This window comes from Herpailurus yagouaroundi, unplaced genomic scaffold, assembly GCF_014898765.1.
Source record: "Herpailurus yagouaroundi ecotype Mexico unplaced genomic scaffold, PumYag 253, whole genome shotgun sequence".
NCBI classification, from domain to species: domain Eukaryota; kingdom Metazoa; phylum Chordata; class Mammalia; order Carnivora; family Felidae; genus Herpailurus; species Herpailurus yagouaroundi.
Window position 1 is genome coordinate 2,709,419 of NW_024412470.1, and position 26,687 is coordinate 2,736,105.

At 46.6% G+C, this 26,687-nt stretch overlaps 1 protein-coding gene across 3 annotated transcripts in view; it reads left to right on the plus strand.

Annotated features, from left to right (window-relative positions):
- The window catches only part of TGFB2 (transforming growth factor beta 2), an 84,254-nt gene that overhangs the window by 28,923 nt on the left and 28,644 nt on the right, over window positions 1–26,687 (plus strand). For all 3 annotated transcript variants that reach the window (XM_040460945.1, XM_040460943.1, XM_040460944.1), the window contains one exon: window positions 22,886–23,049. In XM_040460945.1, the coding sequence (XP_040316879.1) occupies window positions 22,886–23,049 (164 nt within the window). The remainder of the gene's footprint in view (window positions 1–22,885; window positions 23,050–26,687) is intronic.

Below are 26,687 nucleotides of genomic sequence, written 5' to 3' on the forward strand. Positions count from 1 at the left end.
TTTTTTTTTTTTTTTTTCTGTTCTTATGACCGAGAAAAGTTCAGTCCTGACATCTGAATTGGTGAAGTCCAACTTTAAGTCGCTGGCTGTGATATAATCTAATTTTACAATTCTCCTCTACTTGTTGTTAGTGGAGAAAGGAAGGCCTAGTAAAGTCTAATTGCATTTAGCTTCTTCTGCTTAAGGAACAAGTTACCCTTTGCTGGGATCTTTATATTCTGTCTTTTATTTACACTTGGTATTTAGTCAATAATAACAATAATGACAACAAAAATAACATTTACTACGTATACTTATGTGGTGCTTCTTATACTCTGGGGACTTTTCTAAGCACTTCAGAGATATTGGTTCATTTGATCCTGGCAATAATTGATAGGTATTATTATTGTCTCTATTCAACATAGGAGGAAATCAAGTCACAGAGAGAGATTAAATAACTTGCCCAAGTTCAACAGCAGTTAAGTGGTAGAGACAGGACACATACCCCCCCATAGCTGTCACCTCCATGAATTAGAAGCTCCTATCAGTCACCAATCATGTGACCCAAAAGCAGTGACTTTTCTTTTTTTTTATATTTTTTATTTTATTATTATTATTTTTTTTAATTAACGTTTATTTATTTTCGAGACAGAGAGAGACAGAGCATGAACGGGGGCGGGGCTAGAGAGAAAGGGAGACACAGAATCGGAAGCAGGCTCCAGGCTCTGAGGTGTCAGCCCAGAGCCCAACGCGGGGCTTGAACTCACAGACCGTGAGATCGTGACCTGAGCTGAAGTCGGACGCTTAACCGACTGAGCCACCCAGGCGCCCCAAAAGCAGTGACTTTTGTTGCGATGCTTACAGATACAGACTCTGGAATGAAAGTTGCTTAGGTCTGTTGTTTCGGGGAAAGGCAGTCCACTCTGGAAGTAGAGTCCACTTGGACTAAAATAGATAAATCATGTGTCTATGTATATTGGAAGCCTATGTGGCACACATATGCACAGTGCTCCTTGCGTTCTAAACAGAAAAGAGCAATCCGCATGCCAAGTTCTCTTCAGATGGCTTTAAAAAAAATAGAAAGAAACGTAGCCCTTTGATTAGCAAACAGTACAAATGTTTATAGACTTGGAGGATTTTTAATATCTTTATTTGAATTGCACAAAGCAGCCAAATGTAGTTTGGCCCTGGGCTGCAGCATATACGTGTCTGGGGCCAACAAGTAACAGCACTCGGCCCGGGATGCCAAGCATTCCAGACCTGTTACCTTGTAAGTGTAATATTTACCAGATTTTTGCTTCATCTGGTGATGAGGAGCAGAGCTGAGCCCAATTGGGGGCGGGGCAGGCCGCCTGGAAGGGAGCTGGGTGTTCAGGGGAATCTCTGAATGAGTAGGTAGCAGGGAAGGTGAACAGACATTTGCCAGGGACAGCCCTTTTGCTGACGAACTTGGAGTCCGGGAAAAAATGATAGAGGCCCAACCCGCGTGCTGGGGTGCTGACCGAGCGCCAGGCTCAGGTCCCGATCCTGTTGCTCCCCCATGGCTCTGCGGGAGACGCTGTGTCATCTCCATTCCGCAGATGGGGAGCGTGCGGTCTTCAAGGCTGAAGTGGGTTGCCCGGGTTGCGTTCCAAGGTCTGTCCGTATTTTGACTTTAAGTGAAACTGGTTAAGAGCAAGGGGTGAGGGCGGCCGAGCCGGGTCAGACGAGCCCCTCCGTTGACTGTCCCTTCCTCTGGCCTTCCCAGCCACCCTCCAACTGGGTGTTAGTCACATTTTACAAATGAGGAAACTGAGGCCTAACGGAGCGAAGAGATTTGTCCCAAGGCCGGGTTTTCGGTGGCAAAGCCAGGAGTGGACTCCGGGCCGACCGAATTACAAAACTTCAGTCTCCTTGTGCTAAAGCGGGAGTCTCCATTAGGTGCCAGCACCAAGATTACGGACAAAAGCAAACCCCAAAGCTCTGGGCAAACGCAGCATTGTGTGCTGTTCCGAAAAGAGAAGGGGCTTGGGGCAGACAGCCCGTCCTGAACCCCGTATGTCGATACAGAGCTAGTAAATGAGATACTTTATTAGGGGTGTGTGTGTGTGTGTGTGTGTGTGTGTGTGTGTACACGTGTGCACCCGTGGGGAGTTGCAGGCTGGAGCGGACGAGCGTTATTCCCAAATCAGAGGGAGCAGCCGTTGCCAGAGAAATACACGTATCATGTCCCGTGTTTTAGTTTCGTTATCACTTCATCTGATGAGTAAATGGTGCCGAGAACAAGATCCCCAAGGTCAGCGAAAGGAGATGGTGAAAGTTCTTTCTGCCTTTACCAGATGGGCATTTCTGCCATTAGGACCCTCAACAGAGCTGTGATTTGGCAGGGGCGGGGCGGGGCGGGGGAGGGGGGTGCGCGGCGGGTGGTGCAGCGTCAGGAAATTCAGCCCGGCCAGGGAAGCAGCCCCTCACTCCCACCCTCACCTCTGCCCCACCCCGTAGTGCTCGGGGCTGTCTTCCAATGAGGCTGGAAACATCCACAGAAGAGCCAAGAAGGCCCTGAGGCCCCGTGCGAGAGCCTTTATTCCACCACCGTGCCTGTTGCTTTGGGGGATTGTGCTTTGGTTGAATCTCACTCCGAAAGGAGTGGTTTTAGCCGAAGATGGAAAAATCATAAAAGTAAAGGGGAAATGAAGCTCCCTGGTAGTGGCGTCCGTGCAGAGACAGACCTCGAGACTTCAGCAGGCACTGGTTCTTGCCGATGCTGGCCTGGTCCAGGGATGGGCTGTGAGCACCCGGCTTCACTTCCAACTCAAAGGAGGTAGTCAGGTTCATGCTCTGGAAATTTAGCTTTTCTTCTCCCCTGGCTTCTCAGTGCCACTGGGTCCTGTGGAACATCTGGACACAGGAAACTGAGTCCATCATTTGAAATCTAAAAGCAGGAGATAGTAGGGTGACCGGTCTGCAGTGACGCAGCCAGTGCTAAGAGAGTCGGGATTAGGCAAAGGAGGACCGGACTTACCAACCCCGGCTCCCCAAACCGTGCGAGACCATCTTCAAACGGCTACTTCTAGTCTCTGGGGGAGCTCCCAGCTTCGTGGACATTCCTTTCCAAGCACTGGGGGTGTATGGAGGTATGGCGTGCTGTCAGTCTTTTCGTCATTCTCTCGGTGTTTGGAAAGAAGTCTTTATGGGGGTGAGGAGGTTGTGATATGACACGAACCTACTGTAAATTGCTTTCAGAGTCTTCTTGGAAAGAATTGGGTTTTAAAGTCAACATTAGATGACAAAGAAGGGTTTCAGGGAAGAGTAGAACAGCAAATGGAAAGGCAACGCTCTACCAGGAGGAAAGAAAACTGTGAAAGAGTCTTAAACTTTTGGATTCTGCCTGTGGATATTCCAGGAAAGCTGCAGAACTGGATTTATGATGTAAACGGGGGTTTAATTGGAACACTGTGAGTGCAAAAGAACCTCACGTGTAGACAGAATCTGAAATCCCTGTTTTTTCCATGTTTAATCCTCCTGGGATTTGTAAGGGATTTTTAGGAGGTTTCAGAATGCAAGGCTGGAAAGCATGTGTCTTTTTTTTTTTTTTTTTTTTTTTTTTTAAAGTTTTTTTTTTTTTGGGGCAGAGAGAGACAGAGCATGAACGGGGGAGGGGCAGAGAGAGAGGGAGACACAGAATCGGAAACAGGCTCCAGGCTCTGAGCCATCAGCCCAGAGCCTGACGCGGGGCTCGAACTCACAGACCGCGAGATCGTGACCTGGTTGAAGTCGGACGCTTAACCGACTGTGCCACCCAGGCGCCCCAAGCATGTGTCTTTTAAAAAAATGTATCATCCATTGTAAATATAAACCTACACTAACAAAAACACAATAACATTCTGAACTGTAATGACAGGAGTGTTAATTTGTCCTTCGGAGGTCCCTTCCTTTTTGATGGGAAAGCTGGTAACTTGCAGGAAGGAGATTCTCAGGCTCCTAATGGCTTCAGAGGCAACTAGAAAATCCTTGCAGAAACTGCTCATCCCTTTAACTGTGATGTTTGGGAGTTTTTTACTGACGAATTTCAACAAAAGTGCATGTCAGAGGGCTCACAAAATTTGGTGATATGTTTCATGAGTCAGGTTGCAAGGAGTTAGAAATTGCAACAGAATTAACCACAAGCTTCTGAAGAACTTTCTATGAAGGGCATTTTTAAATAAAAAAATATTGCCTTTGGATTTCCCCACCTAAAAAGGTAGAGAGTCAACATGTACTGACAAAAAAGTACCACATTCTGGAGCATCCCGAGAATTGTGAAATGACCTAGAATGCCTCCCCTCCACCCTTTCCTTCATTTTGGCATCGGGGAGTTTTTGTCACACATGACAATTTTGTGGTGGTGTGTCAGTTCCATAGGGATGAGATCTACAGAAAGTTTATTTAAATCATATAAAGTAATTTGCAGGGCTTTCCCCTCTTCCTCTTCCAGGACCTCTTCATTCCTTAAAAAAAAAAAAGGAGAAAGTAAGAGACAAGGAATTACATATCATTGGGTACTTTTCTTAGTTTTAATGACTGCATCTGGTTCTTCATTGGTTTATAGGATTAAAAAGTTATAATCCTTTTCCTGTAGAGAATCAACATACCTATGTGTGTGAGAATAGAATTAGAAAAACTTGACATGGAAAAGCATTGCAGGTATGTGGGAGATTTGAAACGCTGAGAAAAGCAAGAATGTTAAATACTCCATTATTATGAACAGGATTGTGTGTAATACGGGCTGGTGTTACCTTTTGAAGTGATGCACTACAACTGGTCCGTTGTAAGACACTTCTTTGACTGCGCCATTGACTGCCTGTGTGACCAGTGATACGGCACTTAATCCGTCTAAGCCTTACCTCTTCATCTGCAAATGGGAACGAAAGTAGGATATACCTCGTAGATTCCTTGTGAGCCTTAAAGGGGAGAATCCAGGGAAGGCTCTTAGCTGCTGGTGTTATTATTGGCCCTTTCCATGTTGGGAGGCTGACTTTCCAGGCAGTGGATTTACCATATGTTTGCTTCACCTCACCTCTTACCTCCTTTTTTTTTTTTTTAAGGATTTATTTTATTTATTTTGAGAGAGAGAGGGAGAGAGAGAGAGAAGGAACATGTGCAAGTGGGGGAGAGGCAGAGAGAGGGAAAGAGAGAATCTCAGGCAGGCTCCATGTTATTAGCACCGAGCCTGATATGGGGCTCTATGCCACGAACTGTGAGATCACGAACTGAGCTGAAATCAAGAGTTGGACACTGAACCAGCTGAGCCACCCAGGCACCCCTTCACCTCCTTAAGTTCAGGGGCCATGGATAGTCCATTCCCATCCGTAAGGTGTGGCCAAAAAGGAACAGAAGGCAAAACTCAAATCTGTCGCGAATGGATGGTTAGATTGACCTGGGACCGGGAAGGGGGACCTGTAAGGCCACTCAGTGAAGCTGGGAGAGCAAACAATAGTTGGCTGCAGGTGTACTGAGGCTGCCCCAGGTGCAGGCGGAGCCCCAGGCAAGTGTCATTCATGGGACTGGTGTCACAAGGATCGCACATAACCGTCCTGAGGGTGGCTTGAGTTCTCTGCCTTGAAATCTGCACGAACCCTTCCCAAGTCTGAGGTGATGTGTTGAGTGGAAAGAACACCTGTCAGGGGTCAGGATCTGGGCTTGGTAATCGCTTATTAGTGCTGTCCGGTCTCAAGCTCTGGGCCTCAGTTTACTTATCTGCAGAGCGAGAGATCTATCTCCAAAGTTATTTCCAGGGGACTCAATAAGGTACTGTAAGCAAATGCTTGTTATCTTGGAATGACTTCCCGGTGTGTGGACGGCCTGAACTTCTTCAGTGACGCCTGAAAATAAGTTTAAGTACAGCTCTGTCACCTTACGCTTATTTGTCGCTTTACATTGGACAAAACGCTTGCACTAAACGTCACCCTATTTGAACCTAACTGGAGCCCCGTGAACGAGTCACAAGTTCGCCAGGCACAGAGAGGCTATGGGGTCGTCCCCCAGGCAACACCGCTTCAGAGGCAAATGGGAATTCTTACTAAGAAATGGCAGAAACCACCCATCCCCTTCCCTGTACAGTCTGGGAGTTTTTAACCGAAGCGTTTTGATAAAACCGTATGTCAAGGCGAAGGTCAAAGTCTCCCCACTGAGCTACAGCAGACAGCGTTGGGTCCGGAGCTAGCAAATCACACACACAGCGGGTCCTCTGCTGGTGAGGAGGAGCTGTGACCCAGACCTCAGAGTGGCTCCTTTAAAATCCAAATGAGGCTTTTTACGAGTTCGGTCTCTGAACTCTTGGTGTGTCTGACCCCTCCCTCTGTCCTCTTTAGGAAAACTGAACGTTCAAACTGTTAGTACCAGGCTGGTTTGATAAACTTCAGCATAGTGTGCAGATCCTCAGGGGGGTCGCCTTTGAAAGGCCGTCTGGTTCTGCCATCTCTCCTTGACTCCTGTCGTAAGACTGCTCCCAAATTACCAGCTTCTTCTGTGGATAGCTTCGACCCATGGAAGGCTTGAATGAGCTTGCGTTGTTCTGGGACTTTCCACCCCCTGGTCCTTAAAGTACTATAGAACAGACCTTTTTCGGAAGGAGACGTGGGGCCACGGATAGAGGGTGGACTTGGGAACAGAGAGACTCGGTTTGCAATTTCTGGCCCCTTCTCTGTTCTGGCTGTCTTCACAAGGGGCTTGCCTGTAAACCCCAGTCCTTTCACTTATACCCTGGGAGCCGCAAGGGGTGGGATGATCTAACGCAGAGCAGACGCTGTCAACAGACGGTACTTACATGAGATGTCACTAGGTTTCAAAAGATTGTGTGCAAGAAAGTGTTTTGTAAGTGGTATGTGAACGTGGGTACTTTTAATAGCAGAATCACTAGAAGTCTCCTTCTACCCCTGGTGTAGATGGGAGTAAGCCAGGGGGTCAGCAAATCTGGTGAAACCGAGAGTGGTTGTCTAAGACACGTCCTACTGAATCGGGCTCCCCTGTGCCCACAGGTCTCTGATTCTCGTCGTTGTAAACTGAACAGCAGAGGCAGACCCGAGGGCTGCACTGAGGGTGTGCGTTCGATTCCAGAAAGCAGAGAAAAGGATGGCTCCCGTCCCCAGGGTTTTGGGGACAGCTGCAGTTTTGACATATGGGACCTCTTCTTTCTTCCTGGTTGGAAGAGTCTCCTTGACACCAGTCTCCTGGAGTAGATACAGCTTTCCTGCTGCTACTCTGGGTGGTCATTTACAATACGACCTTACGTTTTTTTGGCTACTTGTTATGTTCCTATTCATTATTTTATCTAACCCTTCACAGCAGTTCCTAGAGGCAAGAGTTGGCATTAGCTCATTAAACACAGAAATGAGCCTGAGTCTTTGCCCTCACGCTGCTCACATCTTATGGGGTAAAAAATGTGAAGAGCTGGCTATGATATACGATACGACCAGTGCCGTTGGGGCACAAAGAGGGGAGAAATCGATTTCGCTCTGGAAGAGCTGGCACTTCTTCTGAGGAGAGGAGGCACCAAGGTTGGACCTTCCAGCATGAGTAGAATTTGCCAAATGTCAGGGGTTTCTGGGAGAAGAAGTAATGCAGCAGGGGTGTGGGTGTGGTGGTGGGTCGGCATCTGGCCGGTTGGGAAATCACAGGTGCACTTAGGGCAGAATATACGGTGGCAGGGGCGGGAGGGAGGACAGATGGCAGAGGGCCCGTGAAGCTGGGAAGGTCAGCTGGCGTCACAGGGTCACAAAGCCAGTCGTGTCGTGAAGTTGTCTCTTTGAAGTTATTGGACGTTATTGTAGAGACGTCGGTGGTTGGAGATTAAGAGGGAGGAGAGGATGGGGAAGCATGGAGGCAAGCTTGCTTGGCCCCGTGGTGCCCGACCTTCTAGAAAAGGCATGCCAAGCTGTAGCCGAGTCCGTGCTTTCTAAAGCCCAGCAACCTCAGCGGAAGGCGGGGACTCTCCCAGCCTTAGACAGAAGCGTGGAGCCCAAGCCCAGCATCCTCTTAGTGTGGAGGAACTGAGCCCGGGAGGGTTTGCTGATGCGCCACAGTGAGGGCTGTGGACAAACTGTACCGCGGTCTCTTCAGTCTCATTTCTGCAAAGCCCCTCCCTCGTTGTGCACCTTACGCCCCTTCCCAGCCTAAATGGGCACCGCTGAGACCCATTCCCACTCGACCTTTTCACTTCCCACCCTGGACTTAGGAGAAAAGCTGGTCCGATTGAAGGCTGGGAAAATAACACTGACTCCATGCTGGCCATCTCCCTCTCTCTCTAAAGTACTTTTAGGGTTCTGGGATCCTCCTCCAAGATATTAGAGGGTGCCGAACATGCCGTGAAGTTCATGTCTCTGTTGGTCTTACCCCATCCCCTTATCACCCACCTGCTCAGTGTTATTCATCATAGAAATGAATGCAGCCAGGGGCTTCTCAGTCAGTTAAGCATCCGACTTCACCTCAGGTCATGTTCTCACTGTTCAAGAGTTTAGAGTTTGAGCCACATGTCGTCAGGCTCTGTGCTGACAGCATGGAGCCTGCTTGCGATTCTCTCTTTCTCTCTCTCTCTCTCTCTCTTCCTCTATCTCCCTCTCTCTCTCTCTCTCTGCCCCTCCTTCACTCACACTTTCTCTCTCTTTCAAAATAAATAAATATACTTAAAAAAAAAAAAAGAAATGAATGCAGCCTGGAAGGTCCACCAAGAGCAGAGCCACACATCTATGTGTTCTGCAAGATTAGAATCCATAGTTAGAGGACACAGTGCACCCACAGAGCAGTGGGTGTGAGATGAGACATAGGGTAGAGTTACAGCATTCTAGAGAAGCCATATTTGCCTTTTTGAGCCCTCCTAGCTTCCCTCCTACAACAAAAGCATAATGTGTGGTCAGCTGGTTTCAAAAAAAAAAAAAATTAGCAAAGGGATCAGTTGGAGTTTGTAAAAGTCCATCTGTGTTTGGGCTGCACTGATTGCCTGTCCAAGCAGAATGTCCTCTGTGAGGCCATCTTAGGGGAAGGGAGCTCACAGCTGGTGCTCCACATCCAAAGGGAAATTCTAAAGTGCTGTACGGGCGCCTGGGTGGCTCAGCCGGCTCAGCGTCCAACTCTTGATTTCAGCTCAGGTCCTGATCTCACAGTTCATGAGATTGAGCCCCACATCAGTCTCTGCAGACAACATGGAGCCTGCTTCGGATTCTCTCTCCCTGTGTGTGTCTCTCTCTCTCTGCCCCTCCCCTGCTCTTTCTCAGAATTAATACACACACACACACACGCACACACACACACACACACACACACACACACACACACGCATTTGTTTATATAAACTCCCAGACTCTCTCTGAACTCTGAAAAGTGATTTTGTCATTGAGGCTGACGGTCAAAAGGTGCCTCAAAGTCTTTGTTACGGCCACCGCGGCAGCTGCCTGTGGTCCAGTCTCTCCCTCCCCACCATGGAAGAGAGCAGAGGGTTCTAAAGAGGTTGCACATCTCCTGCTGATACTGGGGGACATGAGTCTCTTCCTGCCTCTCTCTGTCTCATTCCTAGGTCATTCTCAGAGTCCCAGTTAACAGAGGTCATGGTATATCACGGTCCCCAAGGTGTCTGCCTGAAATGAACATCAGTCCCTTTCTGCATCTCGGCCCCTTCTCCGCACTGGCACCCCTGGGCTGCTGTGCTTTTAGAGGAAGATGTTTCTGCTCTTGGCACTAAAAATAGCTATTCAGCAATAATAATGGAGACAAGACACAGGGAAGTCTTTCAAATATGTTGTCTAGCCTTTTAAAATGGTCTAAAGTTACAGCTGAAACTCATACGATGTTATATGTCAATTATATCTCCATTTAAAAAGCAGCTTAATGAAATCAGTGCAAAATGACAAGAAATAGGCATCTAAAAAGGCATAACCCACTCCCCCTAACATGGCAACAGTTATTCCACTGACTTTAAGGTACATTTGGATGTACGTTATGTAGCCCTCTGCTACCTTTGTATACCCGATCTCTTTACCTTCGTGTGCTCCTATTTTATTCTGGTTAAGCATGTGAGTAGATACCACTCTGGTTCTCTGGGACTTCTGTTTGCTTTCATTTAAGAAGCACCAGCCTTGTTCAAAGAGCTCTTCTTTAAAGGGGACTTAGTAAATGCTTTTGAGGGAGTGGAGGAGAGCCGCTGACTTGGGACTGAGGAGAAGTGTCTGTCCTGTGCCGTGAGAAAACAGAGTAGATAGAGAAAGCTTCAGAAACCACCTGAGTTTTGACCCTTTGTCAGAAAGACTTCTGATGTTTTCTGGAACAAAGAAAAATTAGAGAGCTGGAAGATTAAGCTTTCCTAAAGAGGAGAACTTCTTCTTCTTCTTCTTCTTCTTCTTAAGAATTCTCTCTCTCTTCTCAAAATTGCAGCCCCTTCCATCTTTGCAGGGAGTATAAAAGAAAGTGGATGCGTTGGATTAACTCTTTGGACGTCCTGGATCTTATTGTTCCATCAGTTCTAAGTCCCTAAGAGCAGGCTAAATTTCATATATTTTATAGCCTCTGTACACCCAAATCATGGGATTGACGCTAAACCATTGGGCTTGCTCTCAGACACTTACATAAAAATAACCATACTCAAACATTTTAAAGTACTCAGCTGTGGTTCTAGTTCTGCCATGGAGATTTCCTGTTGTAAAGATGGTTTCTTCTCCTCCCGCAAAATGGCATCCCCTCCTTGAACAGAAAGTTGCTTAGCACCCAAATGAACACGATTTCTTAAAACAAGCCTAACACCCGCGGCTCCATTCCAGCACGCATTCACGCCGCAGTTAATCTGGATTCCTATAATTCCTGTATGGTCCCATATCTTAATTGCCCATAGCTGTGTTGCCAGTACAAACAGGATGGGGAAAGAGTACACACCCTTACTGAATACATCTACCAACCCAGGGAAAGCACCATCCTTTGAAACTCTAATATTTTTTTGCAAGGTACTGAGTGGCCATCTTCTGAAATGCTCAGAAGAATATCTGATAACTAAAAATTCCTTCAAAGCAATTCTTACTCCCTACCATTGTTATAGTTGAGATTCAGGGCTGGCATTCAGCACGAAGAACAATTCAGAACTTCCATGCAGCTTTGGAAACTAACCCTCAGAGTGCTGATTCATAGAAGATCGGCATTCTGCGGTGAGATGGGTTCCAGAACCTTCCTCAGCTGTGTCCCGTTGGCCACTTACTTGGTGATCTGCAGTTGGACACAGCTGGCCTGCCGATCTGCCTTGAGCAAACTGTGCCGCTGGGCAGATGGAAACCTCTGTGGCACTAAGTGGGTGATTGTGTGGCATTGGGGGGCCCCTTCCCATGCACTTGGCTGTCCCCACAGAGATGAGTGGCACAGTGATGGTGCCTGCCACAGTGGAGACCCCTCAAAGGAAGAAGTTCTAGAATAGATTCACGTCTGTATTCACCCAAGCAAAGTTTAGGAACTTTGTTCATGATCTGTGAATGTAGGGGATTTAATGAAATATATGCCAAGTGGCTTTCTGATTTTAAGATTCTGTCCTCTGCAATATCATTTAACAAATGAATGCACAGGCTTGCCAAATCAGATTTCAAATCCATCTCAGTGTACCAGAAATGAGGAATCAAGTCAAATAAGTAGGGGTATTTGAAGAAAGGTGGAATGATTGTAAAATTCACACATACACAAAAAGCCTCAGGGTGTAAGAAATAAGACAATAGCGTCTGTAAAACAGTTTATATGGAAAAGACCCAAGACTTGTAATTTATTATGCATTAAAAACACACAGAAAATATGAGTGCAAATGTTAAAAAAAAAAAAAAGAGCAAGGATAATTTATTGTTGGGATGCATTAATAAAAATGTAACTCCCACAGTAAGGGAGGTGATAGGTCTACTCTGTTCTGCCTTGGGGATTATGTTCAGATTGAAGGCTAGGAGCTTAAGATTGGATCAAAGAGGAAACATCCACGAAAGTAAAAGGCTTTCGTGAAAAATAATGAAAGGAAGTGAGGATGTTTTCTTAGAAAAAGAAAGAAATACGGGCGGGGAGACTTCAGAACTGGCTTCAAAATTTCTGAGCACAGTCAAGCAGAAAGGAAGTAAATCATCTCGTGTAGCAGAACTGGATCCCTCGGGAAGGGCTGTGAGCACGCAGATCTCAGCCCAGCATAGGGGAGAGATTTGGGGCAACTGGAGCCACCAGAGATCGTAGGAGGCCATCTGCCTGAAGTTTGAGTTCTCTGTCACTGAGGAGTTCTGGGAGCTACGGTCTGGTCTCATCTTGGAGAGAACACTGCAGTAAGAGGAATTAGGTACCAACAACACCGAGAGAGGCCCTGACAGGCGCCAGACTTGCACTTCATTTCTAAGTGCAGTGAAGAGTTGCAGAGAGATAGAATGTTGGCCGTATTTGTTTTCCTTCTCCCAAACTGGATAATCCAGACCATCCATTTCTCTTTATATTTACTCACTCCCAAGCCATGAATTTAATATGTTCGTAATAATATCCCATGTTACTTGGTTAAATTGGTAACTAGCTTGTAATCCTAGCAGGGTGTGCCTCTCGGCTTATTAGCTCAGCTTCAGGGCAGAGCAGTAACAGATCAGCACAGCGCCCCAAAGTAATTAGGCAATTGCCTGACAGAGAGGTTCGGCCACAAGCAAGAAGCTTACAGCAAACACAGAAGCTCGCGGAACCAGACATGCTTTGGCCATGATATGCATCCCCGCCATACTTTTAGAAAGATCAGAGAAAGGTTTTCAGCCTAGGAAAGAGCCACTGCACCCATTAAGCATGTTGAAAATCCACGCTAAGCATTATAGAGCTGCAGGGGAAAGTGCGGTAGTTTCTGGAAAGGGGGATGTTGAAGTTTGGGGATAAGAATGCTCTCTTTGCAGGGATGGACAAGAATACCTAAGATTGTGCATTTTAATCCATATTTTGTCAACGTTTGGTGTAATCCTGGAAAGATTTTACTCCTCGGTTTCTCAGTCGGTAAAAAGAGATTAAAAGCGTGCCTCTGATCCATGAAGAGATTAAGGTTGACCTACTAAATTTCCAAGTTTAATTTGTTAGTGAAGTCAGCCCATACTGCCTTTTTTCCCCCAGTTGCCCTTGTTGGGAGCAGTTGCTGAATTCTAGAATAGCTGTATGGATAACTATGTGGTGGGGTCACTGGCTTCTCTAAGTGCCATTAAGGAACCAAAATCATGACTATTTTGCCCCCTAGATATCCTAGGAGAATAAAAAGCACACATTGAAGAGAAGAAAGCAAGAGCAGAGAGAGAAAATGGAGCAAAGGAAGGAGAGGAGGTAAGAATGGAGAGAGAGAGAGGAGGAAGGAAGGAAGGAAGGAAGGAAGGAAGGAAGGAAGGATGGAAGGAAGGAAGGAAGGAAGGAAGGAAGGAAGGAAGGAAGGAACCCAAACCAAGAGAGCTCTATATGCTCTAAAGAATGAGGCAGTGGCAGAGAAGAGCGCCACCAACGCCTGTTGCAACCATGAGGGCAGCCTGCCATTGTGAGGTCACTCGAAAAGGAGATGCTGCATTCATAGGATGCCTGCCCACAGAGGAGTGTCCAGGAGCCCTCGCCACACTCTTTGTCTGTGATACTTTTCTGTGTCACCCACTGGCCTCTCGGCAGCGCCACTTGGCCCGCCCCTTTCCATAGGCATGGATTTTACCGCTAACGCCCAGCAGGCCCTACACGCGTCTCCGAGGTAGCCCTGACCTTGACGGTTGAGAAGCGTGGAGGGATTGAAATGGAAGAGGCGGTTCCACGTAGGCGGGGTTTTAGGAGCCTGATGGAAGCTGGGGAGCAGACGCTAGAAAGCCCGTGTCTGCCACAGTTCAAGAAAACCCACCATCATGGGCCGGCACCACTGTGATCTTACCGCTTTTGCCCTGTGCGGGAAGGGGCCCGAACACTCGGGCTGACGGTGCGCACGGTCTCAAATAGCAGTGAGGCGGAGGCCAAGTCACGTAAGCCGACGCTGACACAATTAGCCTCGCAGATGCCAACAGCATGTCGAGTGAGACACTGTCCCCGTCTTGGAGACGCTCCCCCCCCCGCCCCTTAAATGGCAGATGCTTTGGTGCTGTGTTACATTTAATAGGACGGATGGCCGGGAGAGAAAATCAGAAACCACCGCTGATGCGCTGTTTATTTCTCAGTCGTTTTGTGTTAAATTGCTGTGACTTGAATGTCAGCAGCGTTTGGGATGTGGTAGTGAAATAAAATCCATAGCCGGTGTGCCAAGACAAATTTCAGAAAACCCCAGAACGCAATTGTCTTGGTTTCTTGCTGGCTGTGTCTGTGCACACGCAAATAGAAGCTAGTTTGCTGCCCTCCAACCATTCAGTGGGTCGCTTATCTTGCCGCGCTCCGGGGGATGTCTAGTGGACCCCAAACTGCTTCCCTCAGAGCTGGGGGGTGTCAGGAATGAGGGGCTGCTATGCTCATTAAGCATGTCGGGAGTCCGGGGCCAGTTACTGCAGACCTGCAGGAAAAGTGGTCATTTCTGGAGAGGGAGGTGAGGAGTTCGTTGTGTTCACTCGAGGAGCTTGGGGTAAGAGTCAGCGGAGGGTAGTGGGGCTGCGGCCTCCAGGCACAGCTCTACAGGGTCCATAAGATCCTGGACAATACCGGTATTAGCAAAGAGCATCTCATAGGGAAACATTCACACCGAGCAGGACCCCAGGATCTCCTGACTCTTTTAAGGAGTATCAGTAAAAATATTTGATCTTGCATTGAACTTTCTTGACCTTTAAGGCGAGGTCGAGCTGATCTCTAGTGGGAAGGGAGCGACTTTCTGCTCCAATGCCGTGTGGGTATTTCTGCCCAGGGTAGTATTCATGCCTTCCCGGCAAGGGACTCCTTTGCACAAAAGGCAGGCATCATAATGAAAAGCCAGTGATATTGACTGAATGGGCAGGCTCACCTTGACCTTGGCCAAGAGTTATTTCACTCCCCTTGTTTTTAATTTCTTTATCTGTGAAATGGGGATTAAAAACACCCTCTGAGGGGCACCTGGGTGGCTCAGTCGGCTAAGCATCCGACTCTTGATTTCGGCTCAGGTCATGATCTCACAGTTGTGAGACAGAGCCCCGTGTCTGGCTCCATGCCGAGCATGGAGCCTGCTTAAGATTCTCTCTCTCTGCGCCCCAGCCCCCCCACTCTGTATGCATGTGCACACGCACCCTCCTTCTAAAAAAAATCAAAATAAAAAAAATAAACAAACAAAGCACCCTCTGAGCAGAGATGAAGTATATAAAGCTATTATAAAATGGGAAGGGTCATGAAACAGAATTCTGAGGCTATAGTGAGACCAGGCCATTCTTCTTAGGGTGTGGATGGTGATGGACATATTTTATTCATCCCTGGCTAGTTCACGACACTGAGTAACGAGAAGGGAAGGCCGGCCAACTTTTAGTGGTTGGACCATAGTCTAGGGCAGATGCTCCCAGACCTGAATGTAAAACAGAACCATCTGAAATGATGGTAGGTCTGGGGGATAGAGCCAGACAGCAATAATAATAAATCCCCTGCCAACCCAGGTAATTCCGACTCAGGTGGTGAGTGACAATCATCTAATGCAGAATTTAGGGAAGGAAAACAATTTTTGGAGGTTTCATGAGTGAGGAACATGAACACGAGAATGATGTGATGGCAGAGCAGCAGGTGACCTGGGTGGCCATCTAGTTCAACCTGCCATCAGACCCAAGACACCCCGCTGCATCTTTCAGCTTGCAACCAAATGGATTCTTCCAGTGAGGTGAGATCTCCCAACCCAGAAGGACAGTGAATTTTTTTAAAACCTCTTCTAAATTATTAGAAAAATTGTATGCTGAGCCAAACTATGACCTCCCTGCCCTTTTGGAGACTAAGAACTTCCCATGTGCAAGCCCCTGAGATACTTGGAATCTTTCTGGTGTCTCTAAGTTGAATTTTCTTCAAGCTCAGTATTATCAGTTCCTTTTTAAGGGATTGGGCTCTCGCTCCTGTCTCTGAGATTCGTCTGAGGAGCTGAGAAAAGTCACTCCGAGTCCAATTAATTAAACAGTCTTTGGGGCCGGGTCCCAGGCATTCTTCTTTTCAAAGTTCTTTAGTTTGAAAGGTGTAGTCAAGGTAGACGTTTAGTGCAAACTATGGGGGGATTTTATTTTTCTATAATAAGAGCCTCAAAATCTCATGTTGCTGCAATTGTGTCTTTTCTCCATCCTACTCTTTTTTTGTCATGCCTGACCAAAAATATAGATGCTCCAAATAAATAACTTTTCTTCTTAAGAAGGTCTAGATGTTCCTTTTTCCTTTAAAAAAATCATTCTAAATTATTTATTGAACTACTACATTCTATGTACTTTCCTAGATACTTCAGATATTTCATTGTACGAAACAAAGATCAGTCTACGGCGTTTATATTCTCCAGGAATATAAATGGACAATTTATGGAAATGAACAATTAAAAAAAAAACAATAGACTAATTGGGGCGCCTGGGTGGCTCAGTCGTTTAAGCGACCTACTTCGGCTCAGGTCATGATCTTGTGGTTCGAGAGTTCGAACCCCCCCCCCCCCCCCGTCGGGTTCTGTGCTGACAGCTCAGAGCCTGGAGCCGGCTTGGGATTCTGTGTCTCCCTCTCTCTCTGCCCCTCCCCAGCTCATGTTCTGTCTCTCTCTCTCTCAGAAATAAATAAAACATTGAAAAAATAAATAATAAATAATAGACCAATTAATTAATATTTTTAATTTTAGAAGTATGTTGGAAGATGATCAGTGCTTTCAAAAAATTTTTAAAAATCTATCTTAGGTGCTCCTTTGTCTTTCTGTGTGGATTTCTCTTCCTCTGTCCTTCATTTCAGTGGTTCTTAGACTTTAGGGAACATAAGCATCGCCCAGGGAGATTGATGAATTGCGGGTGCCACTACCCCATGCCCATGCTTCGAAAACTGTGGAGACTCCACACCCACTAACCATCAGGGGCCTGGACTGCTCTGGGGCCTCTTGCAGCCTTTTCTCTGAAGGGGAGACTCGCTTGTATTTAAGGTTCAGGTAATTGGCGAAGGCCTCGGGCAAGAAGACAAAACTAGTTGGAAATAAAAACAGCTGGGTGAGTGAGGCATTGCCTCCCCAAAGGCTGAGCTCTGGACATTCTTGGGGGTATTTCTTTCAGGCCCCAAATCCACATTCTTTGTCAGAGCTCATCACATGCTGGTGATGTTGGAAAACCTTCCTCAGATTTTGTTTTTTTGCTCACCTTTTTTTTTTTTTTTTTAATTTTTTAATTTTTCTTTTTTAGTACTCCTGTTATGAGCATCGTGGACTAGCTTGAGGCAGAGAAGTCTGATGAGAAGAAAGGTTCTCTTGTCACCTTTCTGATGTCAGGGTTCAGTAAATCAGGTGGAATACGGAAGGCTGGTGGAGGAGAGTCCGAGGGAACTCTGGATGGCTCCGGTAGAGTCCTTGACCAAATGCCAGTACACTCAGCGCCTTCTACTTCTTCCCTTCTCTTCTCGGTGTTAGTCTCCCTGCACATATTCAGGGAAGGCCCAATGGCCGCTTGGCAGCTTTGCTGCAGAATGGGAAAGGGGACAGGAAGGGACCTTTCTGAGGTGACATCAGTGCAGGACCAGTGCTCAAATGTTCCATCTACTTACTCTCGTAATCCTGACCGCACGGTTCGATGCGTGTGATCTAGGCAATTACTTAAATCGTATCGATGAAGAAACAGATTCAGAAAAGCCAAATAACGTCCTTGTTGCCATATAGCCTGCTCTGGATGATTTGGGATTAAAATTCAGATGGCCTTAAAGGTCCCTCGTTGCATTAAGATCCCGTATCTCTATTTCACTCTGGTGGGGCTAAGCTGTAAAATGTGTGGGACACTCTTCAAAATGAAAATGTAGGGCCTCTGGTTTAGAAAGCAGGGAAGAGACACTATTGAAGGTTCTAAAATGTAAAACTTTCCCCTTTGTTCCATGCTCTCTCTCTCCTCTCTCCTGACCCGTTGTGGTGTTCTCATGTGCTCTTTTTTTTTTTTTTTTTTTTAACTTTTTTAAGGGTTTATTTATTTTTGAGAGAGAGAGCACAAGCAGGGGAGGGGCAGGGAGAGAGGGAGACACAAAATCCAAAACAGGCTCCAGGCTCTGAGCTGCCAGCACAGAGCCCAATGCAGGGTGCAAACCCACAAACCATGAGATCGTGACCTGAGCCGAAGTCCGATGCGCAACAGACCGAGCCACCCAGGTGCCCCTCATGTGCTCTTTTTTTTTTTTTTAAATGTTTATTTACTTTTTAGAGAGAGAGACAGAGACAGAGCACGAGCAGGGGAGGGGCAGAGAGAGAGGGAGACACAGAATCCGAAGCAGGTTCTAGGCCCAGAGCTATCAGCACAGAGCCCAACGCAGGGCTCGAACTCACAAACCGCAAGATCATGACCTGAGCCGAAGTCGGACGCTTCACCGACTGAGCCGTCCAGGCGCCCCTCCATGTGCTTTTTGATGTCGTGCTTCCCTGGGTATGGGGATGCTCCCAGAGTGGGAGCAGGCTCACAGGCACTGGGGGCCCTGTCCACTACCCTGGTGCTGGGCAGCTGGGTTCCCCCTGCCTCCAGCTACCAGGCTGATGCCACACTGAACCTGGCATCTCCCTTCCTATGGGACTACCACTTCGACCCATAGGATTGCAAACTCTGTGACGTGCTTGGTACCCGGATCAAGAGTAGGCCAGAGTTGCCCTCTGAATGCTCTGCAACACTGCCAGCCTCGGGTGGGGGCAGCCTGGAAGCTGCCCTGAGATAGTTTGGTTATGTGTACATGACCCTGACTCTCCCAGGTGAGGCTGGGGGCACCAGAGGGTGAGTGGTAGGAGGCCAAAGACCAATCTTAGGGAAGCCTGCAGGTCATGGGAGGTGGGCTAGCATATGGGCCCAAGTTTTATGTCCCCTGCCCCTGTTTCATTATCCCATCAGACTTGACTTCTAAAACTGAAATTCAAAGATGAAATTATTCAGGATCTCTCGATGGTGAGCATAGAGCATTAAACTTCAGTGTGAGGCTTTTCTGAGCATGGAGCCTCTGTGTAACTGCACTGGTCCCATATCCATGAAGCCAGCCCCGGGCTGTGGAGAACCAAAGAATCGCAAGTAAATGTTCCTGAACTTGAAGTGGTTACTTACGGAGAAGATAATATACAACGAGCTAATAGTGAGTCATTTGGAACAGATAACAAGTCAATGTACAATGCTTATAAAAAGCAGCTTGTGATGAAGTGCTAGAATTAGGCTTTCTGTGCACTGTTACTTTGTCAATTAATAACTAGTTAGATTTCCTCATTTTTTTTTTCCCCTCTGTCCATTCCCCAAAATTTGTTTCGGTAAGGATGTGTGGCCAGGGTTGAGGTGAGGGGAACACCACTCACTTGATGTCATTCTGGAATCTCCCATGCGTAAGATTTTCCCTGAGAGGCAGGCACACAGGAGAGCCCGGGAGGAGGGGCAGAATCAGCCTGGTGGTCTGATCCAAAGGGTTGCAGGAAAATCGATTTGATTGAACCAAAAAAAAAAAAAAAAAAAAAAGTGGGTCAGAAATTGAGAGGGAAGAGCCAAGCAGGATGTGAGTGTGGGTAAGTTGGCAAGGGTCAAGCCCAAGTACCTGACCACCTGGCGATGGAATAGGAACTGGGATTGGAATTACAGAGGACTTTGGGGAGAACTCCCATTCCAAAGGGGGACATGAGTTCTTGGAGAATGCAGAGGAAAAAGCTCCATCCCTCCAAGGCTAAGTGGGTGGATCAGGGCTGCACAAGCCATTAAATACCTACCCTGTCGCTCTGCGCCCTGAGCCCGGGGAGCGAGCCTGCTGCCTCCCGGCTGGGCGTAGATGGGCCACTGTCTGTTCTCCCCACACCACGCATCCAAAAGCTTTTATGAGGTAAGGGTAGGTTCACAGACGAGGCCGGAGCAATTTGCTGTGCCTTTTTTTTTTTTTTTTTCAATTGTAGAAACATATGCCAAGTCATTCAAGTTCCTCTGTCGGGCAGGGGGCCGGTGACCCATAGCAGATGACAGCAGGGGACAGCTGCAGGCGGCCCTTGGAAGCGGTAGTCAGTTCTTTGGTCAACAATCTTTACCGAATGATCTCGTGCTCTCATGCGCTGGAGCAGGGGGTGTGGGGGAGGCTGCTGCTTCCTCCTGGCCTGGTCCCTTCACTGTGGTGACAAGAGCAAAGCAGAGTCGTTGGTGGGGGCTGCTGAGCCGTCATGTCACCTGGTGCATTGACTCCTTCTCTTTCTCAATCAAGCACCAACAAAACAAAACAAAACAAAACAAAACAAAACAAAACAAAACACACTCAGATTGGTATTACCAGGCAGTTGGAAGACAAATGACTGGTTTTAATAGCCAGAGGAGAGGAAGGCTGTTTGCCAACGTATAGGGAGCAGAGAACAGCTGCACTTAACTAATCAAGCTACCCCTGTAAATATTTGCAAACGCCCCTTCAAAGCTCAAAAGCCTAGGACAGGATCATTGGACGATTTGCTTAGAAGAAGAAGAAACAAAATTGACCTCATGGTCCAAAGCAGCCATAAAAAGAAAGAGTGAGTTCGGGCAGAAGACCAGAAAGGGAAGAAAGTGGTTCAAAGTTTAATAAACACAAAAGAGAATAAAAATAAATCTCAAGAGCACTTATTTACAAACTTGATGGAAGGATAAGATTGGGGCGGGTGGGTGTGAAAGATGGGCGGTTGGGGAAGGAGAGCTGGCCTGTGGGGTTCCACTGAGTGGGGGCGGGGGGAGAACACCCAGGACGTTTATTCTTCCTAATGACAGGAAATGCGCTGAATTAGCTTTGCTGTTTCAGGATGCTCTTTCAAAGCATGTTTGAAGCTTCTGCTGTCTAACGGGAAGGCAGAATGCAGCCACTAGGCCTGTGGAAGGTTCTGGCCAAACTAGAGGGTGTAGAAAGCCAGAGAGCCTGGCTCCAGCCTCGCCCCAGCTTCTCTGCCTGGGCATCTGGCCGGTTGTCAGCTGAGCCGGTCAGGCCAGTACCAGCTTGTCCAGTCACCTGGGGTGGGCATGCTCCAGAGGAGAGAAAGATCGATTTCTTCCCAGCAGCTACCTTTTCAAATTGCAGTGCTAGGGGGCTCCAAAATCCTGGCTGCCTGGATGAATGTTTGCCTGAAAACCATCCACCAGCTAACTCACGGTAGTAACGCAGCGGGCCATCACTGTGTCTGCATGAATACTTCCTTTTCTCTGACACCGGGATGCTTCAGATTTTTGGGGTTTTTATTTTGTTTGTTTGTTTGTTTCTGAGGCTCCTGGCTCACGAGCTACAAAGCTTCAATTCACATAGGCGTGTGTGAAGCAGTCATCGGGCAGAACGTGGCTTGGAGTCCACTGCCTCCCCATGAACAGCTTTCTGAGAGTCACAGGACGCGGGGAAGGGCACGGGGGAAAGCCCCCTTGAGGGAAAAAAGTGCTGGGCTCTTAAGATCAGCAAATGTCGGTGTGTTCCTAGCATTTTTTTTTTTTTCCCAGTGTAATCGTCAGGGCATGGATTTCCCAAGAAATCACGAAAGGTATTTATTTCTATTTTAAGATTGGCAAGACGGTTCATTTATTTAATAAGAAGTTAGTCTTGCCAGTAGCCAGATGCCTGAGTCTTTCAAGACTCCCATTGATGACCAACTATACAAACAGTGGGTAGTTGGTGAATTCCATGTGTGCAGGGCCCTGCCCTAGGTATGTGGAATAGGGAAGACCTGACAAATATGGTCTCTGCCCTCAAGATTCTTAAAATTTCCTGGGGGGAAACAAAATAAACAAACATAACACAGAAGTAATAAAAGCACTTGTAAAAAGCCATAAACAACTGTGAATTATTATGTTATAATGAAGCTACATAGTTGAGAAGTAGGGTAGAAAGTAATGGAACTACAAGATTCGGATGGAGCATTCCGGAATAATGAGAGAACGTTTGCAGAAGGTTATAGAAGAGAATCGTAGAAACATCTGTAACACGTGGGCTGCCCAGTGTACGTGCTCAATAAATGGGTGCTGGGTGTGAAACACGTGGAGAGAATTAGGACCTCCGTTGGTTTTGTTGGTGTGGCGCAGTGGTGCATTCAAAGGCAACAGCAGATTACTCCAAAACAATAGTGAAACTCTAGCAACCCATGAACTTGAAATTGTTGTGTGCCATCTGCATCTTTGTGGTTTCCATGGCTCAGAAGAGAACGAAGCGGGGCTGATTCTTTCCCTTCATTAGCCGGGATTCCCTCCCACCAATGGACGTTATGTTAAGTGAAGAATTTTAAGATTGGACCTGATACAGCCAATTTGGGGGTTCAGTTTTTGTGAATTCAATTTTTCTCACCCTGACTTAACTAGAGGGTGCATTTGGTCATATGTGTGGGAAAAACCAAAATATTGAAGACAGAAAAGAGGCAATACATGAACCTGGATAGAGTAGAGTATTTGGATGCCAAAACTTCAAGAAAAAAAAAAATACATGGGCAAACTGCTGGCCAGTAGGAGCTGTTTTCTCGGCACATCTGATTACAGTGTATGCAAGCCCAACAGCTCTCTCCAGGTATCAACTGTCAAGATCTTGATCCAGTTCAGAACCATCTAGGATTTTCCACTGTGCTGTCAACTTTCAAAGGATAGGGTTAACTGCATGCCCTCAAATGGAGTTGGAAGTGGTTTGTTAATCTCTATTAATCTGCTGCCCCTGTAACCACATGCACATGTTTATTTATTTATTTTTTTCTGGTTAAATTGTTAACGGTATTAAATTGGCCATTGGAAACTAAATGGTTCTTGTAGATATATCCCTTATGTTTTCTTGAGACTATCTCATGCTGCACAGTCTTTTTGAGAGAACAATGGATTTTATCATTTTCAATGATCGCCCTAACTTTTTACAGATGCCATCCCGCCCACTTTCTACAGACCTTACTTCAGAATTGTCCGATTTGACGTCTCAGCGATGGAGAAGAATGCCTCCAATTTGGTGAAAGCGGAGTTCAGAGTCTTTCGTTTACAGAACCCGAAGGCCAGAGTGCCCGAACAAAGGATCGAACTGTATCAGGTAACTTTTGTGGGGGTTGTTTTGGTGGAAAATCAGTGTGAAGTCTTGGTCATAGATTTTCTGAGCTGATATCAACCACTCTGTACATGCACAATCCTGACAGAGGCTCTCATTTGCTAGTACTCTGCCAGTGACAGCTCATTCCACAGTCAGTCTGGAAGGAAGAACTTTTGGAAGGAAGTGATGGAGGTCTGAGCGCACTTCTTCAATGGCACAAATGGCTGGAGTACCCACCCTTGGGAGGGATGGCGTCCAGAAGTCCACCCCTCAATCTGGAAAGTCAGACAATGTAGATTCAATTCCACCCCAAGGGAAGAAGTTAGCTGGCATTCCTTTTCTTTTCTTCTTTCCTTTCTTTCTTTCTTTCTTTCTTTCTTTCTTTCTTTCTTTCTTTCTTTCTTTCTTCTTTCTTTCTCTTTCTTTCTTTCTTTCTTTCTTTCTTTCTTCTTTCTTTCCCTTTCTTTCTTTCTTTCTTTCTTTCTTTCTTTCTTTCATGTTTGTTTATTTATTTATTTTGAGAGGGAGAGAGAGAGAGAGCACGAGAGGGGGAAGGGCAGAGAGAGAACCCCAAGCAGGCTCCATGCTGTCAGTGCAGAGCCTGATGTGGGCTGGAGCTTATCAACCCTCAGATCATGACCTGAGAGGAAAACAAGAGTTGGATGCTCAACCCATGGAGCCACCCAGGCGCCCCCTTCTTTTTCTCATCCTATGGATATCGTTTTCTCCTTTTTTTTTTTCCTTTCCCTCCTTCCTATTATCGTCTCTCTTCCTGTAGTTTTTCACTTCCTTTTCTTCCTCTCTTTGCTGTCTCCTGCCTCTTCACTGACCTCATTCTGACTCCTTCCTTTTCTGATTCTACCCACTCTCTCCAGTGCATCCTTGTCCCCATTCTCTGTCTGCCCCTCACCTGCATTATTTCAGGCGACTCTGACATCTCTTTCAGTCCCTTAAGTACAGTTGCTGGGCAGCTGTGTTAAAAGATGCTGTTGTTGTTGATGATGATGATGATGACGATGATGATGATGATGGAGAAGTGCCAAGTCACTGACATTTCAGGTTCCTAAAAGCTTCTCAAGGGGATTGCAGGGCACTAGATCAGCATTATCTAGAAGCTGTGAGGGAAGCAGCATCTCAGGCCCCATCCCGGACTCACCAAACCAGAATGCACAAAATGTGGAGCAGAACCTACGTGTTTCACAAGGCCTTTGGGTGATCTGTACATATTAAAGCACTGGTCTAAAAGCCCCGAGTCTGGGGATGGAGGCAGACCGGTGCCCGGGGAACTTACGTGTGTCATTGTGTCGTATGAACGGTGTGTGTAGAGAGCAGAGTTGGAGAGATTTCACCAGGGAGTGGACTCTAGAGCAGGGGGCCTTGAGAAGTGTCTTTTGAAACAGGATGAGGGGCGATCATTCTTGACAGAGGACTGACCTGTGCAAAAACAGTCTTGAAGGGCCTGTTGAGGGAACCGCATAGATGGTGCTCAGGAGAGGTGAGGAGAGACTCGAGGGAGGGGAAGCCAAAAGGTGTTCAGAACTGATAGGAGAACCACGACGCTAAGGAGGAGGCCTGTGCGACTCCATGGCTAATGAGAGGGCTTACTTGAGGAAAAGAAAGGAATCGGCATCTGTATGCAGAAACCTCTAGATGTTCTGGATTCTAAGCACTTGGAAACTTCAGTATTTGGAGGAGAATCTTCTTTGTGTTTATTATGAAAATGGGGAATTACCATAGTAATAAATGTTGTGTATGAGATTGCAGAGAATATGGTTTTGTTAATTGTATTTATTTATTTTGAGAGAGAGAATGAGAGAGCGCATGAGTAGAGGATGGGCAGAGAGAGAGAGAGAGAGAGAGAGAGAGAATCCCAAACAAGCTCCACACCATGCGGGGCTCAAACCCATGAACTGTGAGATCATGACCTGAGCAGAAACCAAGAGTTAGATGCTTAACCGACTGAGCCACCCAGGCGTCCCACAGACAATAAGTTTTAAAGTTTTGAAAAGAGTCTTCAAGTACTAGTTTACATGTGTGTTCATGAAAAATAATTCTTACTTCTTAAAATGAATCCGCAAGGACTTAGTGTTTGGAGAGCTTCAAATCTTAATGCATGTTCTGAGAGCACCGTGAGGGCAGCCATTGCTTCCTGTCCCCTAGGATAGTGTCACAGTCAGCTTCCTGGGTACTGGAGCTCAACGTGTTACAAGTATTGTCTCCATTAATACTCACAGCTATACTGTGACGCTGGCATGATGAGGTGTTCTTTTCTTTTCCAGAAATTATTGAAATATAATTGCAATATAACATTGTATTAGCTTAAGGTGAACAACGTAATGATTTGATAGACGTACATACTGCAAAGTGTTTCCCACCGTAAGTTGAGTTAACATCCATCATCTCACAAAGTTACACATTTTTCCCTCTGTGGTGAGCGCTTTTCAGATGTACTCTCTTACCAACTTTCAAATATACGACACGACATTGTTTGCTATAGTCACCATGCTGTACGTTAACCCCCCAGGACTTATCTATCTTATCAAGAGAAGTTTGTGCCTTTTGACCCCACATTCACCCATTTAAGGTATTCTTTCTATTACTGTGCCCTTTCTCCTTTCCACAGGGAAAGACACTGAGTCACAGAGAAAGTAAGTCACTTGGCCAGGATCACACAGCCAGAAAGTGGCAGGGTGGCGATACCAATCCAGCTGTGACTCCCAGATGCTCACTTCTCACCACACACTGTGCTTTCTCTCCGTCTGTGCCTCAGTATCAGCTCGAATAGAAGAAAAATAAGAGAAAGTAGGCCAGCTAGAAGGTGGATTGATGTTTGGAAAGAAAGCAAAGACTGGTTCTCTGAAAAAGAAGTTAGATCAAGGATAGCCAGGTAGATTGCAAGGTGATTCCAAACAACAAAAGCAAGAATATGATTCCTTGTTCTCTTTTTTCTTCTTTTTCAGTTAAGTCGCTCACACATGTCTCTCTGTAGGGACAATAGCATCATGGATTGTTCTCCTAGGCCCTGTTTCAATTGCCTGATCTCTTACATTTTGTTGCCTGTAACATAAGCTGTCATTCTTTGGCCCCTGGCCCGGTGCTCCGAGGAGTGGCCTCTGATAGTGGAATTACTGATCACTTGCCTTACTCACAGGGGCCATCTCACCTCCAGGAAGGGATGTGTCCCTTGAGGCTGGTAACCTAGAGGTCCTTAGTGATTTCTTAGAGGATGTGTACCTTCTTAGAGTTACTGCAACACCTGCTGCCCCCATCCCATGGGCCATAAGATCCACAGATTGGAGTCTTCAGGTGGAAAAGGTACAGCCAAAGATTGAAGCATGTTTTAAGAAGAGGGGGAGTGCGGGCGGGTTCACTGTCACTGAACACAGGAACCTGGAAGGAGATAATTTTAGGGGAAAAGTGAAGAAGAAAACAACTCCTTGTCTATCTGGAACTCGGCGGGGCAGCAATCTAACCTCCTGAAACACAGCCAAGGTCTAGGAAGTCAGTCAGAGATTCCTGAACACCCTAACAGAAGACACAAAATACATAGACAAGCTGAGTTACCAGAAAGGCAGTCTTTGGCCCTTTATTCACTTGTGACCAGATTGGTTATCTCTAGAACCACAGGAAATTAGAAGCAC